The sequence below is a fragment of the Pyrgilauda ruficollis genome, unplaced genomic scaffold, assembly GCF_017590135.1.
Source record: "Pyrgilauda ruficollis isolate IOZ18807 unplaced genomic scaffold, ASM1759013v1 scaffold77, whole genome shotgun sequence".
Classification (NCBI taxonomy): Eukaryota; Metazoa; Chordata; class Aves; order Passeriformes; family Passeridae; genus Pyrgilauda; species Pyrgilauda ruficollis.
The window spans coordinates 1,574,090-1,590,727 of record NW_024529599.1 but is presented as its reverse complement, the minus strand read 5'-3'; the positions used below and the strand labels follow the sequence as shown (position 1 = coordinate 1,590,727).

Below are 16,638 nucleotides of genomic sequence, written 5' to 3'. Positions count from 1 at the left end.
ATTTCCCTCTGCTTCTTCAGGCTTGAACTTCTCCCTCTTTGGAAGACAAGGATTTGGGGATTCTTACTGCTGGTCCTTCCAACACCAGTACGAAGCAGATGAAGAACATTTTTCTCATGTTGCCTGAAAACATTTTGCTTTGCTTCCAAGACACCACTCCTCAAATCTGTGATGTCCAAAGTGGCACAGTTCACAGCTGGAACAGGATCTCACACCAGAAAAGAGCTTTTCACAAGGGATTCTGCAGAGCCATGGCCAGGGCTGGGATGTGACAGTGGATCCTAATCCGGCTTATTCAGGACAGTCCACGGTCTCCAGAGACTCATAGATAGCTTCTTCTGCCTGATGCTCCTTCTCCATTCCCACCAGAGCTTCTCTTCACAGGCAGCTGTGTCTCCTCTGGGTAACAGGCAGATCTGGGGGCTGCATAACTGGAGATGTTCCAATGTCCCTGAAACCATCCCAGGACCTTCTACACATTGTTTAGAAGAGCAGCTCCATGGATGAGCACAATCCAGCCATGACCAGAACCCACCTCACAGCCCTGAGCCCCTGGGGAGGCACAGCCAACACCAGCAGAGCAGAAGTGGGGACACACCTGGGCAATCCTGGGGCTCTGGCAGCTGTAATCCCTGTCACCCACACCACATCGCTGTGCCGCAGCCCTGACTGGCACTGCCACCACGTTGGGCTTCCTTCAGGACTGCCCAGGGACTCAGGACGTGCCTCTGCCAACAGCACAGCGTCTAATCCATTTTGCCTGGTGAACACACTCACAGACTTGATTAATGTCTGCAATGAGCTCCATCCATCATCAGGGAGTAAAGGAGATTAACTCTGCAGCATGCCTGCCTCGCGTTGATCCCATTCTCCAGGCCTCCTGATTAACGGCGAGGCCGCCTTATCTGCCAGGCCAGGAAACACGAGGATCCGGGTTGCCTGTGGATGAGGGAAGCTGTGGAGCTCGGGAGCAGACAGGGCAGTGCTGGCACAGCCACAGCACGCTGTCAGCGGGGCCATGCTGCTGCACCTCTGCTCCCCACGCTGCCAGCTCTGCTCTCCATTCCTACTGATCCCCCCGTTCCCCCTGCTCCCTCTCTTCCTTCCTCCTGGTCCTTCCCAGCCATGCTGACAGGAAGGAGAGCAGCAATTGGAGCGCTGATGCATCCATGCAGGAATGCATGGAAACTGAAGTCCGGGGCTCCATTTTCCCTGGATGGGTCAGCAGGGAAGATGTCATTCCCCATCCATAGAGGGAATTCGGACGAGTTGATTTGGAGGCCTGGAATAACCCAGGCAAATCCCCTCCTGGGGGTGGGGGCGAGGCTGCAGCTGACCTGGGCTGTGGAGAGCGGCCGTTCGCCGAGCCCTTCCCGGGAGGACACGCGTGTTCAGAGGATGCAGGGAATTAGCGGTGCCATCTGGATGGGCTCCAGCTCCCGCCCCTGGCTCGCTGCTGATGCTTCATTAACAGCTTCCTTCTTTCAGCTCTGTCTCCTCGGCTTTTGCTGCGATCATCTGGGCTGGAGTTTTGTTGTCTTGGGTTTTTTCCAAGTGGAAATTATTTCTCATTTCTTTTAACAATCAGGACAGAGAGAAAGAGACAGGAGAGGAAGGAATTTCTAGGAGATGAAAGGGCAGGATTAAGGACACGGCTTTCACTTTGTTATCCCTCTAGTGTGGCTAAGAAATTCCTTTCAGAAGAAGGCTTTAATTAACTATGATTTCTGATGGGAATAAATCCTGGACCTAGAGATAGGTCTGGCTTCTTGGGTCTGCTGACAACCCCAGCTGCAACCTCAGCAGCCCAGATTTGTACACACACACATAGTCTTACACAAAACATAGCACGTTTAAAATGACTTTGCAAAGGCACTGACTGACCCCCCATTCTGGAAAATAAAGATCAGAGGAAAAAACCCCAGGCATTAGCAGGCCACTGTGCACGGTGCCAGTGGAAAGATGATCTGAGTGCGCTGAACCATGGGGCTATGGTGGCTCAAGATGTGGGAAGGGGCCTTTTGCACAGAGTAATAACCCAGGGCAGGAGGCAATAGAAATATCTCTGTTGCCTTCTGGACCAGCAGCCCTTCTCACACAGCAGGAAAAATCAGGGGGAGAGGAGAGAAAGACACCCAGTGGCAAACTGGGACATTTAGAAAGCATTGCAATGATGTATTTGCATCTTCCACTGCCGCAAAACCTCCAGGAACTGAGTCAATCAAAAATAACATTTGGGGCTGATTTTAATCCAGATGAACTCTCTCCAAATATTTTAAGGCAACCAGCAAAATGGCCAACTTCTGCTTGTTTAACCCTTCTCCTGGAAGCTGCACTGATTCTGAAAGAAAGCACCATTGGAGAAAGCATCTTTTCTGTGAGCTTGACCTGCAGAACTGGATGTGGTACCAGGCCTGTTCATCCCCAGCATCACCCTGGTCACCTCCCTGTGCCCTAACTCTGTCCTGACTCACTCAGTGGTTCTGCAGCTCAACCTTCTCTGCAGATCTGGACATGAAAGATGAAGAATCCGTACAGGTTTCCAGAGGAAGCCTCGCCCCCAGTTTGCACAACAACAGTAACTCGTGCCAGGGAAACATCTCAGCAGGTCCCTCTGAGAACCACATTTACCTTTTTCTGAGCCATGTTAAACAGGGAGCTCACACTGAATGCACATCTCGCTCCTCTCCCATCTTTCCAACTAATGAACTCCCAGCTGATAACAGATGCTGGCTGTTGCTGCTGGAGCATCTGCCTCTGCCCTGTGTTTAACAGCCCAAGAGGCAAAGCACTTTACTGATTATTGTTTTCATAAGTGAGCATCATTTTATTTTTTCATTATCATTTTAAAAGGTTCCCACCTCTTCCACTGCCCTGAGCCACTGCCTCCAACCCCAGCAGATGCCTCTGTGCCCTGTGGTGGCACAGGGACCATATGGTTGGTTTTCCTGGGGGGAAGTGGAGAGGAAAGGAACATCTGGCTGCTCCAGCAACCCAGCTGCTGAGGTGAGCAGAGCTTTTCCTGCAGGGGCCTGCAGGTTTGTGTCAGGAGAGTTTCCCATCCCATTCTACCACTGCTAACAGCCCCCTTGACGCAAGGCTTCAGTCTCACTTGGGATTTAATGCCTTATTAATTTTACAGATTTTGTGCTTGTTCACATCTTCTGCAAACTAAAAATTTCCTCTGATGTGCTGCATCAAATGTTTTACTGGACTTCAGGTAGATTTAAAAAATCAACTGTTACTGCTTTCTTCCCCCCCACCACCCCTTCTGAGGACTAGGCAGCAGGATTGCAGTCTCTGGTTATAAAACACCACTTTTTTATTAGCTCTGTCATAAATCCTTACACTTGGATTTGCAATTTCATGTGACAGCTCTTTCCAGACTTTGAATGGAGTTTATCTCGTTTCCCTGACTTGAACCTCTCAAGATTTTCCCTTTTGCTTCATCTTGGATCTGTAATTTCCATTTCCATTTCCAAGCTTAACAACATCCTAATTCTCATTGAAAAGCAGGATGGCATAGCACTCATTTTGGGTTGGGCAGACACCAATTCTTGATCATCAACCCTCCACATCAATCCTCCTGTTCTGTCTCCTCTTGAGCTCCATGAACAGTTATCCACAAGCCACAGATCCAAGCCAAAACTTTCTTCCCCTCAGTTCAGACTCAGGAGGAATTCAGGTTACAGCTGCCTTCACCTTGTGCTAATGCCTGTTCTTATAAAAGGGAATCAGTGACTAACAACAAATACATACCCTGAGGCAGGATTTGTCTCCCTGAGGGCTCCTGGCTGCTCCTGTCCAACATCAAGATGTGCTGGCAGCTTCTTATCTCCGACAAGGACACCGGGATCTGCCCGGATTTCACCAACCACACATCTACATCCCTGACCTCAGCACATCGGCTGACCCAGCCTGACAGCCTCTCACAGGGCAAGTCCTGCTTAGCCCCTTGTTATTTTTGGCTGTGCCTTTGTCTCTGGGATCCTCTAACCTTTGGCAATGAAAACAAAACCACAGAAGGTGCTGCCCTGGCCTTTGGCTCGCTGGGAGCAGTGGGATGGGCAAAGGCTGAGGGCTTAAACCTCAAATTAGCAGTGTGGGACTGGAATGAGCCAGGCAGCTTGGACCTGTCATTTCAAGGGCAGGTACCAGTAGGGAGAGAGGCGGTCATCATCTGGTTTCAGATAAATGCTCACTTTGTGTTAATTAATTAGAAATCCAGCACAGATAACAGAAGAGCTTAGATGACCATTTAGCTGAAGAATTCCTGTAAAGCCACATGTGGCTATTGAGCAGCTGAGAAAGGGAATTCACCTGCTGCTTTCATTAGAGATCTCATGTCTAAGGGAAAGCAGAGCCTGGGAGTTGGGAAATCAGGAGTTTGCTCATGGCTCAGTCTCCTTGTTCGTTAATAGCAGCTCAGGGCAGAACTGCATCACACACTAGCACTGACCTGAATCAAGTCAGGCACCAACGCAACATCAGCTTCTTTCCAACCTGCCAGACCATACATACAGCTGTGCACATCTGGATCAATGACAGCAGCATGTGAGTCACCACCAAGCTGCCTTCACAAACCTACCCCTCCAAACATTTGAGTTTTCTGTGTTTAGTTTTTAAACCAGATCATTACATTCAGTACACATCCCTCTGTGGAGATACAAAAGTTGTGCTGAGATAGACATTGCAGGAGGATGGATAAGATGCTGCCTAAACCAGGGCTCTTGTAGAGAGAATTGCTGTCAATTTTTGACCTCAAGCTCAGCCTGTGGCTTTAGGAAGATTGTTTAAGTTTGCTATCACTTTTTATCTGCAGGGAAGGAAAATGTTATGTGGCAAAGACCCACTTTCCAGAATCAAAGGAGATAAAATGGAACAGCAGTTGGAAACTGCTTTACCAATCTTGCCTGGAAAGAAGGGAGACTGATGTGCAGCTGTCAGACAAAGACAGAACTCAGCCAGCACGGAGGGTTGATGCACCATGTCTAACACATCCTGAGTGAGATCATCCCTATCCCTAAGGCCACTACAAGAACAAAACTTCACCACTAGGCTACTTGATCAATATAATCACAGTCAAAGAGCTAAGCAATAAAAATGCAGAGGCCCATTCAGTAAGTCTGGAGTCGTGAGTAAGGAGAGCAGTGAGTTCAAGGGGAGGATTTGCAACTTGGCTCTTAGCGAAGGCTTCTCTCTCCAGAGTGCAAATCAGAGCAGCAGCCAGGTGCTAAATAAATATTTAGCAAATGAGAAAGTCTCCCATTTAATGAGAAATTATTTGGTGAAACCAGCTGGGGAAATGGTTTCAGTAGCACGGTAACAGGAGCCGGCGCTGCTCTCTGCCCCACGGGATGCTGCGGTTCCACTCGTGTTGTGTAAGTCAGGATCTCCAGCTGGGACAGGCACAGGAAATATAACTCATTACTGAAATGCAAGAGCCTTTCAGGGTTAAACCACTGTTAGACCAGCCAGATTCATTCCCTGGTTGCAGAATTTGCCTAGCAGCAGCTTTGGATGATTATTATCTTTCTTCATAACAGCGAAGTTGCATACAGGATGGTCTAAGTGTAGTGGTGATGCCAAGTTTGTAGGAAGAAGTAATTTTTCTTTCTTTTATGTTCAAGGGCTGAGCTCCATTTCCTCACTTTTATCTACATCATTAGGCTGTCGAGATGGCAGTTCCCTGTCTAAATGTTAATTACTATATCTCTCTCTTAAGAGGTGTTTTCAAGGGGTTAGTGCCTCAATCTTCCTTGTAATTACATGCAGTGGTTAGCACAACTCATCGGCTATATCCCAAGGTCCCCTGAGAGCTCATCCCTGCTGCAGTTTCCAGTAGATGAGCACTCACAGAACCAGTCCTTCAGAGAGCTGCTGTCTCCAAGTGTTCAGCCAGATAATGAGCCGATTGCTGTGCCTGCTCCTGCTGCCGACGGCGAGCTCTGTGCACAGACAGGCTGCGCATCACCCGTTGCTGCAGCTCCAATTCCTCCCTTCTCTCTACCCCTTCAAACTCGGCAAAACTCTGCACAACCAGTCCCTCCCAGGGGCAAGAACTTCCAGATTATTGACAAAGCAAAAAAAGGGAAAAGCAAACGTTGTCAAAGTCTGAATATAAAAGCCCAGTAATGAAACAGGGACACAGAAATGGTGGTGAGGCAGATCTCAGATGCTGAGCATGGCTTTGTCATGTCAGGGACAGAGCTGCTGTGGGTTTTTATGCCTCTACAGCTGAGAAGAAGGAATTACAGTTTCCTCATGTGTGAGGCTTTTCTAAATGAATAGCAATAGCTGAGACTGCAAAATAAAACCAAAGTTGTGCTTTGGAGCAACTGCTATATTTAAATGTCAGATTCTTTCTTTGAAAGCTATAAGATACCACATTCCTCTCCAGGGAAAGTGAGTAGGAGTCTGTCTTTGCGGGGAAAATGTTTGCAATAGCAACTGCCTACCAGTTTCCTATGCAAACACTCCTAATCCATACTTCAAGCCTGGATAAAATTAAATTATCCGAAGGCACTCTGCAGAGGACAGCACCCTGTTCACGACACTCCAACACCCACACACAAACCACTGCTTGCTTTGCAGCAGTAACCCCATACAGATGAACACTATCATTTATCCAAGATGTGAAGGAAACAGTTTTTAAAGAAATATTAACTGAGAAACATCACTTTTCAACAAGTTGTGTATGTTCAAAACTTAGATACCACAGATACCTGCCGTGGAAAAAAACTCACAGGAAAATCACTGACTGAGGCAACTCCAGAGACTCAAAAAACACTTACAGCAGAGCAGACAAATTGGCCTCAGCCTGTCTCTGATTTCTAAGAGCTTCAATGCCAGGGCAAAATGTGCACCAGATTTCTGTCTGCTGCTGGTCCACTAGAGGACAACCTAATAATGATGAACTCCTTTGGGTTACACAAAAATGGCCCATACTGAAACTGCTGCTGCCAAATCTGGCTGAGGGGCCATGCTGGGATTGTTGTTCTGTGTGTGCTGGGTCTCCCTTTTACAGGTACAGATTGATTCCTACAGAATTATGAAGTTCCAAAAAACGTCTTCTGCAGTTGATGCCAGCCTTTGCAACTAGAGAAAGAAAGAGACAGAAGCAGGGGAGATTTCCAGACAGACATATGTCATTTTTATAAAGCAAACCATATCCACTGCACTGTGCTCTGCCACCGAGAAAACCCTGCCTGTTGCTGCTGGATTTCTCACAGGCTTCTGACATGATATCATGGGGTTTTTTCAGTCCAGGAAGTGCTCCGAGGTACAGAACGATCTGTTTGCCTTGGTAACGTGTGATTTATCAAACCGTAATGGAGGAATCCATCTCATGTATAAACAGCGGCCAGGAGCACAAGACAATCATCAGCTCAAAGCCACAGAAAAGCACAGGCTACAGCCATGGCAAGGCAAAGAAAAGGAATAAAACAGCTTCTCAAAACCCAAGGGAGTCCTTGCCTAGTATTTTTAAAGCAAATAGAAGACAAATAAAATCTGAGCTAGCAACAGAGCTAATTTCTTGAGCTAGGAAGCAAATGAGCTGTGGCAAGAAGCAGAACAGCAGAAAACAGCAGAGAATTAATTACAAGTGAAGTATCTCAGGTTAGAATTGGAGTTAGAGGCGTCGGAGGGCGAAAGCAACAGTTTTCAGTGGGTAATTTTCTTCCTTAACATCCTTCAGCCCCACTGGGGCTGTGCCTATGACTCGGGGATGAAAAGTTCGTGTGTCTGTTAAAGAGAAAAATACACACCGAAGGCAGACCAGAGCTACTTAAAAGAAGAAAAAAAAAATAAAATTTGATACTCCTCCTGACGCCGGCGAGCGCAGGCTGGCTGTGACCGGGAGGGCACAGATGCCAGCCATCCCTCGGGGTGTGATGTGAAGGGGTGTGATGTGAAGGGGCACTGCCCAGCCCCCGTGTCCGCACTCGCCTTCCCTCCCACCGGCGGCGCCGAGGGATGCTCGCCCCCGGCGCGTCTGCCCGAGTCAGCTGCTCCTTGATGTCAGAACCCGCTCGGGCTCGGCGGGCGGCAGCGGAACCGAGCGCAGCCGAGCCTCAGCCGCTGGCGGCCGGCTCTGGGAGGGCTCCTTCCTCCTCCTCTTCTCCCGCCGGGAGAGCGCGGGGGAGCGGCGCGTCCCTCCGCGGAGCCGCCGGGGGAACTTGCCCAACTTTCTCCGCCCCGCGTCCCGGCGCTCGCTGCCATGGCCCCCGGCAACTCCTCCCGTAACTTCTCGGTGCCGGAGGCTCGGAACGGCTCAGGTGAGCGCGGACGGCGGCTCGGAGGGGCTGGGGGTGACGGGGGCTGGGTTGGGACCCCCCGCGCCCCGCCCGGGCCGCGCCGCCTTCAGCACCCGCGGGCGGACAGCGCCGGGGGCACGGGCGGGGAGCCGGGGCTGCGGGACCCCAGCCCCGCTCCGGAACGCCGCACCGCTCGGGGCCAGCCGCTACCTGTTGGCTGCCAGGCAGCAAACTCCAGCAGCCCGCAGGTCCTGGCTGCTGGGGAGGGAGGAACCAGGCTAGACAGGGAGGGAGGCATAGAAAGGATGAGATAGCGCTGGAGAGGGATGTAGAGATCCTTACCAGTTTTCTCCATACGCCCCGGTTTTCAAATCAATATTTAGGGTAATGCAATACAGTTCTCAATGGTTCAAGCTGGTGAAACTCTTCAACAGAAGGTGGTTTATATGTGGTTTTTGACTCTTTCTGCACCAGCACAATTCTTTAGAAACCAAAAGTGTGGTTTTCTGAAAGTGTTCTTTTCTGAAAGTGTTCTTTTCTGAAAGCGTGGTTTCCTTCTGAAATGCAGTGAAGATGAAGTCTCTTACGTATCAGGGTATGGCTTAGAACGACAAGTACCTTAGAGAAAAAAAAATTAGCCCAGTCCTCATTCAGTTCACATAGTGCAGCCCCTTTGGGACTTTAAGAAAAAAATATCAGGGCAGCCACAGACCTACAAACAAGGACAAATCAATGCCTGAAGTAGCTACTTAAATACAAAATGTGTTCACTTGGATATGCACAAAAGCAGTATTGAAAATTCAGATTCAATGATGTCTCAAGATGAAAGAGTCTTTAGAAAAGACAGAACTTTTTAGTATTTGATATATGTGCTCTTCTGACTCCAGCCTATAAAACACACATGAACTACAGCTTCAAATTAGTGCAGCTAATAATTCATGCAAGTACTGCTGGTACAGACAGCATCAGCAGGACGGGTGCTACAGCACTGCACAGCCCACCTCTCACACAAAGCCTTTGGGCCTGCACACATCCTGTTTGAGGCTGGCTGAGCTCATTCCAAATGTTATGGAATTGCCATGAGCACTGTATCGATTGTGCAGCAGGAAAGGGACATTTTGTCCCAATTTCCAGCTAACCATGTGGCATTTATGTTTCGCTCCAAGAATCCTTTCCAACCACACTCATAGAGTTTGTGGTTAAAAGAAAGGAAATCAGAATTCATACCAGTTCTATGCAGAACTGCAGGACCAGAATCATCATCTTCCAGTTTCTAGTCCTCCATCTTCCAGCATTAAGGAGGCTTGAGATATCTTTGGATGCTCAAGGGTGTCAGATTTCAAGAGGGTGCTGATGGCTGTAGGTTATCTACTAAAAATCTCAGGGTACATTTCCTTGCATTAATGGGCCACCAGGAGGAACAGGGACCACTTAAACCCCCACAAATGGTCTGGACAAGGCTTTTTTGTCTTATCAGCCAAGCCTGGCTTCCACCTTCAGGCCCCTCCTAGTTCTCCTGTGCCTCACTGGCTGCTTTCCAACACCTGCAGAGATGCTTCCCAATAAAATGGTGCAGGAACTGCTTTATTGGGTTCTGGCATTGGCCTTGTTCATGCCTAAGCTCGCTGCTACCTAATGCCAAAAGGACTGAGCCAGTGGCAGCTCATCATGGCCACTTCTAAGAGCACTGATATATGGCACACACATTTCCAGCCACAGGCCAGCAGTGTAGCTCCAGTTATCTTGCTAATTCCGTCAAACTTCTCTGTCACACCAAAGTAAATGTGGGGAAGTTTGTACTCAAGAATTCCAGAGGTCAAAGTCAGCAAATACCACTTCAGCAAACAGACACTGCTTTGGCAAAGATTACACCTGAAGTATCTGTTATTCCACTTAATCTAATTGTCAAGATTTCCCTAGGTTGTTTTGGAGGAGGCTTCCCCACTTCTGCTGCTAGGGAGATGGAACAGCTCAGTGACTGAAAACATTTCCAATTAACAGCACATTGAATCATCTGCAATTCAGTGAAAGGCAGCCTAGGCTGAGGGGCTGTCACGCACAGTCCTTGTAACATAAATAACTCACACAAAACCATTTCCTAGAAAAAACCCCACCAGGTCTCATAGGAAAGGAATAATGAGATGAAAGAAGATTTTCCTCAGCTAAGAAAGGCTGTTTTAGACTACAGGAACCCTGCAGAACAGAGAGCACCACCAGCACTGCCTTCGACATCACCTCCTGTGCCCAAGAGCTTGTGGCTTCAAAATGTGATTTTACACCCAAGTGAGGGACAAGGCCAATGATTATGTTTGGGGGTCCCACCCCAAAGAGCAACAGTCAAGCATTGGTGTGGATAAGCTAAGTGTTATCAGGCAAGAATTTTGCCTTGGAAATCCACCCACATCCAGAACTCAAAGACAGCTTTAAGCTGTTTTTCTCCTAGACAATCCCTGTTGAAGGGCTCCTCTGAAACATACTCCCCCATCCTTGTCTGGCTACATACTTAGATTTCTTTTTAGGAAAGACACTAGAGAAAGGGAGAGAGGCAGGGAAGCAAGATGGAAAGAAGAATGTTCTCTGACCTAACCTTGGTAAGAGAACAGGGACACAGCCAGGGTACAGTCCCAGATCTCACAATACAGATAAGCATGAGGTGTCTGCCTGCATGGCCAATGAACTCTGTGTCTCATACCATACAACAGATAAACTGAAGCTTTCTGACAGCAGCTTGAGCATTGACTTTATCCAGATTTTGGCACCCACAGAAAGACTTTACTTCTCCGGTGTGGGAAGCACAAGCTGCCTCACCCACTCCCCTCAAAAACAGCTAAAACCACTTCACTCCAAGGAATAAAAGTTACTCTCAACTCTGTCAGGTGCTGGTGAATGCAGAGGCATGCCAGCCAGAGATTAGACCCTCAAAAAAGGGCTGGGGAGTTGCAGAGCAGGACAGAAGCACATCGGGAGAGCTGAGGAAAGATGCCTGCACATAGCCAGGTTTGGACATGCTGCACGTACTGAGAGGCAGAGAAGGAAGTGCCAAATCCCCAGCTTAGCCTCTCCAAGTGCTGGAAAGGGTATTAAAAATCATTCCAATCTATGTTTTTGATGGGGATGGGTGCATTTGCAGGACAGGGCAAGCACACTGAATTGTAAAGAGGTTGTCTTTGGGTTGCACTCACTGCTTTGGTTTGTTTTGGCAGTAGCAGAGAAGCCAGCACCACACACCAATGTGATCATGCCCAGTCTCTTCAGCATCATCTGCTTCCTGGGCATCATGGGGAACCTCATTGTGATCTTCACTATCGTCAAGAAGAAGAAGCTGAGGTGCAAGCAGACCGTGCCTGATATTTTCATCTTCAACCTCTCCATCGTGGACCTCCTCTTCCTCCTGGGCATGCCCTTCCTCATCCACCAGCTCTTAGGCAACGGCTCGTGGTACTTTGGAGCTCCCCTGTGCACCATCATCACCGCCCTGGACACAAACAGCCAGATCACCAGCACCAACATCCTCACAGTGATGACACTGGACCGCTACCTGGCCACCGTCTACCCCCTCAAGTCCACCTACGTTCGGACGCCGTGCGTTGCGGCTCTCGTCATCTGCCTGGTGTGGCTCCTGTCCTTCCTGACCATCATTCCCGTGTGGATGTACGCAGGCCTCATGCCCCTGGAGGACGGGACTGTGCGCTGCGCTCTCCTGCTCCCCAACCCAGAGACCGACATCTACTGGTTCACCCTCTACCAGTTCATGCTGGCCTTTGCTGTGCCCTTGGTCATCATCTGCGTGGTCTATTTCAAGATCCTCCAGCACATGGCCACCACCGTGGTCCCGCTGCCCCAGAGGAGTCTCCGGGTGCGTACGAAGAAGGTCACCCGAATGGCAGTCGCCATCTGTTCCGCCTTTTTTATTTGCTGGGCTCCCTTCTACATCCTCCAGCTTGTTCACCTGGGCATCGACACCCCATCCATGGCCTTCTTTTACGCCTACGACTTTGCCATTAGCTTGGGCTACGCCAACAGCTGCCTCAACCCCTTCCTTTACATCGCCCTCAGCGAGACCTTCAAGCGCCAGTTCCTGGTGGCCATTCGCCCCGCCAAAGAGCCCTGTCGCAACAGCAGCTCTGCCAACAACAACAGCATGACAGAGGCCAGCGTGTGCCTGAAGCTGGCGTCAGAATCCACCCAGCAGACTCAGTTTCAGGAGGACTTTTCCCCACGCTCGCTGCCGGTGACTGTGGCTGTTCACTAGGGCGCTCTGAAGGGAGGGCAGCAGAAAGCCTCTGGATCTGGGATTTGATGGAGGAGCAGCAGCTTCAGGCAAGTCTAGGAGATGCCTATGGACTACAAACTTCCACCTCCAAAATGCAGGTGCCTATCTTTTCCATTACTCTGTTCCTGCACTGCTCCCAGCCTGTGAGATTCTGTGTGCTGCCGTTTTTCACCCTGCACAGGACTCCACCACCACTGGGCCCCCAAAGAGGATGAATGGAAAAGAGAGGAAAGGACAGAAAGGATTTCTGGGGGGAATATTCACCCTACAAGAGTAAAACCTCTAACAACACTGCCCAATGATTCCTCATCTCTTGGCCCAACCAGGGTTCCTAAGCAGCTTGTCAACATAGAGCTTCTTCATTCAAACTTGAACCTTTGAACCACAATGTCTTTTTTTTTTTTTTTTAAGTAATCTGCAGACTTTGCTGGCTGTGCTGATATTCTAGAAGCACACAGCAGAGAGATCTTGGGGACAGAAGTCTCACCCAACCCTGTTGCTTGGCTTTTCAGTCCAGCCCCATCTGCCTCCAGTGGGCTGTATTGTTTGGCAACCAAAACACTTCAAGAACTGGCTCATTTTGATGCTAATCCCAAATATTTCAAGCAAAATAAGACACATAATAATCGCACTGCTTCAAGGGATTCCAAAGAATTCTCAAAACTGCTGCTGCTAACACCAGCTTTGTGGTTTTTCATGCCAATGAGCAGATTTTCACAGTGCTAGTTCTTCATGCTGCTCTTGTGCCTCACAGTCTGCACGGCCATTGGGGAACCCCCGGCAGAGGGTTTTAAGCAGGACTAAAAATCACAATCTGTGGAGCGAGAAGCTGTGAAAAAGCAGCTCAGGGGAAGCAGAGTTGCTTATGCAGCTTCCTCAAAAATAACAAATGCTTTACACTAAGTTAAAAGAGGGAAAATTAAATGTCTGTGTGTTGTATATGCAGCTTTAACAGTTGGAGGTTAGGAAGTAACTCTGCTCATTATAAAGTAGAGAAAAGACAGCAGAGATCAGCTCAAAGCAGGGATTACACCGACAGCCTGTGCTGGGCTCCACAGGGACCACGCAGGCATTGTTCACCACTTTGTCAGACATGGAGGGACGGGTTACTGTAGATGGATTTAATTTAAAGAATTAAAAAGATCAAACAGTCCAAAGGAATTTGTTATACCACACTTAGGGTTTCACGCCACCAGCCACCCACGATATGCTGAGAACAGAATTTCACCCTTACTCAGCTCCAAAGCAAAACTGGTCACCTGCACAGGGTGTCCTAAGCCACACACACACTCTCACAGCTGTAAGTGCATTCAAGTACACACATCACACTTGTAAGTGCATTCAAGTACAGTCAATATTTCAGGCTACACCCTGCAGAGAGCACACAGCCATTCGCTCACCTCTGGCGATCAAAGCAGTCAGGTGTGCAGCACCAGCACCTCTGACACCATCAGATGCAGCACGTTGCCTTCTGAGTCATTGGACAAACCTCAGGACAGGGTCTCTCTGTATTTTCTTCCAGGCTCTGTCAAAACCAGCACATCCAGACCGTGACTGAGATTATCTTGCGGATTTTTCGCCTGCTTTTCCCCAGCCAACAAAGCCAGACACCTGCAGAACTTTCAAGCTTTATGGCTCAAAAGTCTTTGCTCCGTTTTAACTGCCAGGAATTTTCACCTGCTGTTTTTCACGGAGCTGCTTTGCTCTTTGGTCAGTACTCTCCCTGAAGGGCTCGGATGGAGCGAAGGTCGAGGAGGATGTGTGCTGTGCCAGCCAGACTTGCCCTCGGGACAAGGGAAGCTATTGTGTTACCTTTCTCCCATGAGGCAGGGAAGGGAAGAACTGGCACACTTTTCTGGGAAAGGAGGTGGTAATGACTGGGTGGGTGTTTCTTCCTCTAGTGCCAGCCATAAGGAAAGTATGAGAGGTGAAAACAGCCTGAGTTATCAGGGCTCTGGCAGAGAGCAGTACATTGAAGATATTATCTTGCTTACACAGTAAAGGTGTTTATGGTCGAACGAGTCTGTTCCCATCTGAAGTGAGTCGATCTGAACAGCGTGGCCAAGCCATGAGCTAAAAACCACAGGGGCAAGTGGGCTAACCAAGAAGGGAGGCCACCCCAGCACCGACTGGTGCAGCACTCAGGAGGGGTTTGTGGGGCAGACCTTTCCCAGATCTCATCACACTGAAGTCAACACACCAGTCCAACCAACACTGACCACAACACAGGCACCTTCCCAGCTTGAAGTCCTGTAGATCTCATCTGTGTGAGGTGGAAAGCTGTACTGGAGAGACTGGTCCCAACACCACGGAGAAAGCTTCCAGTCAGCCAGTGTCCCAGGAGAAGCATGTGCCCCATCCCACTACCCTGCAAAGGCTCATGGCTTCATTCCCTCATGTTTCTCCTGCCTGTCCTGAAGGGGTTTCCTAGTCCAAATGCTTAAATACTGGCTGTGGGGTCCTTCCCTTTCCATGTACATCCATAAAAGTGTGACAAATACTCCCTGAGAGGACAAGGATATGGACACCTGTGTATGTATGGAGAGGCTAGGAAGAAAGGCACAGATAGGAAGCAAACTAGCAAAGAACACAGCCAGCATATAACTTTTGTCAGCTTCCCAAAATCACCCCAAAGCACAGGGCAAGGTGAGCAAAAGCCTGTCCTTAGGAGCAAACCTGCTGATCAAATGCCTTTAGAGGTGTCACTCTACCTGGACAGTAAGGCAAGGCCTTCCAGGAGCTACACAGTCTGTGCACCTTGGTGTCACCTCCTCCAAACATCCTATCCCTTTCCCAACTTTTTCAGAGCTGGCTTTATTCACTCAGAGAGTCCATTGACATTCTGGTTTGTGTTCAGCTTTACCCCTTTGTCCCTCTGCTCTTTGTATTTATTATGTGATCTCCTGTCTCAGTGCCTTGGTTACCAAGGGCAGAGCCTGAATAAAGGGAATTGCAAAGTAGGGAAGGGCCCAGCTACTCGTGCAGGGATGGAGAGCCCGGAGTGCTGCGAGGGCTGCCCGAGAGGCGCCGTGAGAAGGGCAGAGATAAGGCAGCTCATTTCCCAGCAGTGCTGCTTCCCATACACAGCCCGTTTTCTATCCTGGGAGAAATCAAAGGGAAATCCAGCTAAAAAAACAGGGGAAAAACACCCTCAAAACCAAAGGGTGGTAGAAAAACTATTCAATCTGGTTTTTCAGATCAACAGCCTGCTATGCTTGAGGAGACAAATTTCCTCTGCTCATTTTGCCAGCACTTCTCCCATGTGTTTGTGAGCTGCCTTGTCAGACAGCAGGGCGACAGATGGGTTCACTCTCCAGCCCCTCCTCTTCCCCTCATTGTCCTCAGAGGTGCAAGTGAAGCCACATGTCACAGCTCTGCTCTTGATAAACTCTCACAAAAGGGCAGATGGTCCAGTGTACTTTTACTCCTACTTTCCCTCCTAGTGACAAAGCCATCCTTGGCTGCTCGTGGCAGGATTCAGTCCCCAGCTCACCCTTCTCTGTTACCTCTATTCCATTCTCCACCTCCTTGTGTCCCCACAGGCAGCAAAACAAACTCCTGCCTTCCCCCAGTCACAGCTCTGCCAAGCCATCCCTGGAGCTGAGCTCCCCGGGGCCCAGCTGGTGACATCCTGGACACCCCTCTCCACCTGAAGTCTGTGCACAGCCAAACCTGCCCAGGAGAAAACTTCAGCCGTGATGGAGCACACGGATGGAGGCTGCAGGGTGGGGAGAAGGGAAAGATGGGGTGACTCACTGGCCCCTGGGACACAGCCAGAGCCTGACTAATCCTGTTTCTCAGCCCTCCTGGGCTGCTAATTGAATGCATTTCATTCAGCAGACTCACCGGTGGGAGAGGAGCCACGTGGCAGGTACAGATACGTTCCCAGCCCTAAACTCACTTCTCCTAAATCCTCCTGCCAGATGCAGGGACCACACAGCAATGCCCTGCCCCTGCTCACCCCCTGTTAGCAAAGCAGCACAGCCAAACCCGCACAGCCTTTCCACTGGCTCCATCCCTGCTGTGAGGATGGGGAGGGGCAGCAAGAAGGAAACACAACCACAGGGGAGAAGTAAAGGGGGAAGGATGTCTCATCTTCAGCCCCAT

The 16,638-nt window shown here is 49.4% G+C and overlaps 1 protein-coding gene across 1 annotated transcript; it reads left to right on the top strand.

Moving 5' to 3' along the window:
- Positions 1-8,221: 8,221 nt before the first annotated feature.
- On the top strand, positions 8,222-12,675 carry LOC121363883 (melanin-concentrating hormone receptor 1-like). Its single transcript, XM_041486629.1, has 2 exons — positions 8,222-8,279; positions 11,462-12,675. Exons 1-2 carry the CDS (start codon positions 8,222-8,224, stop codon positions 12,508-12,510), a joined length of 1,107 nt encoding a protein of 368 aa, XP_041342563.1. The 3' UTR covers positions 12,511-12,675.
- Positions 12,676-16,638: the final 3,963 nt, after the last annotated feature.

Excerpts from the sequence above, each read along its gene's own strand:
- LOC121363883 (XM_041486629.1), top strand. The coding sequence starts at position 8,222 with ATGGCCCCCGGCAACTCCTCCCGTAACTTCTCGGTGCCGGAGGCTCGG. Across the intron at positions 8,280-11,461 it reads GGAGGCTCGGAACGGCTCAG|TAGCAGAGAAGCCAGCACCA; the intron begins GTGAGCGCGGAC and ends TTGTTTTGGCAG.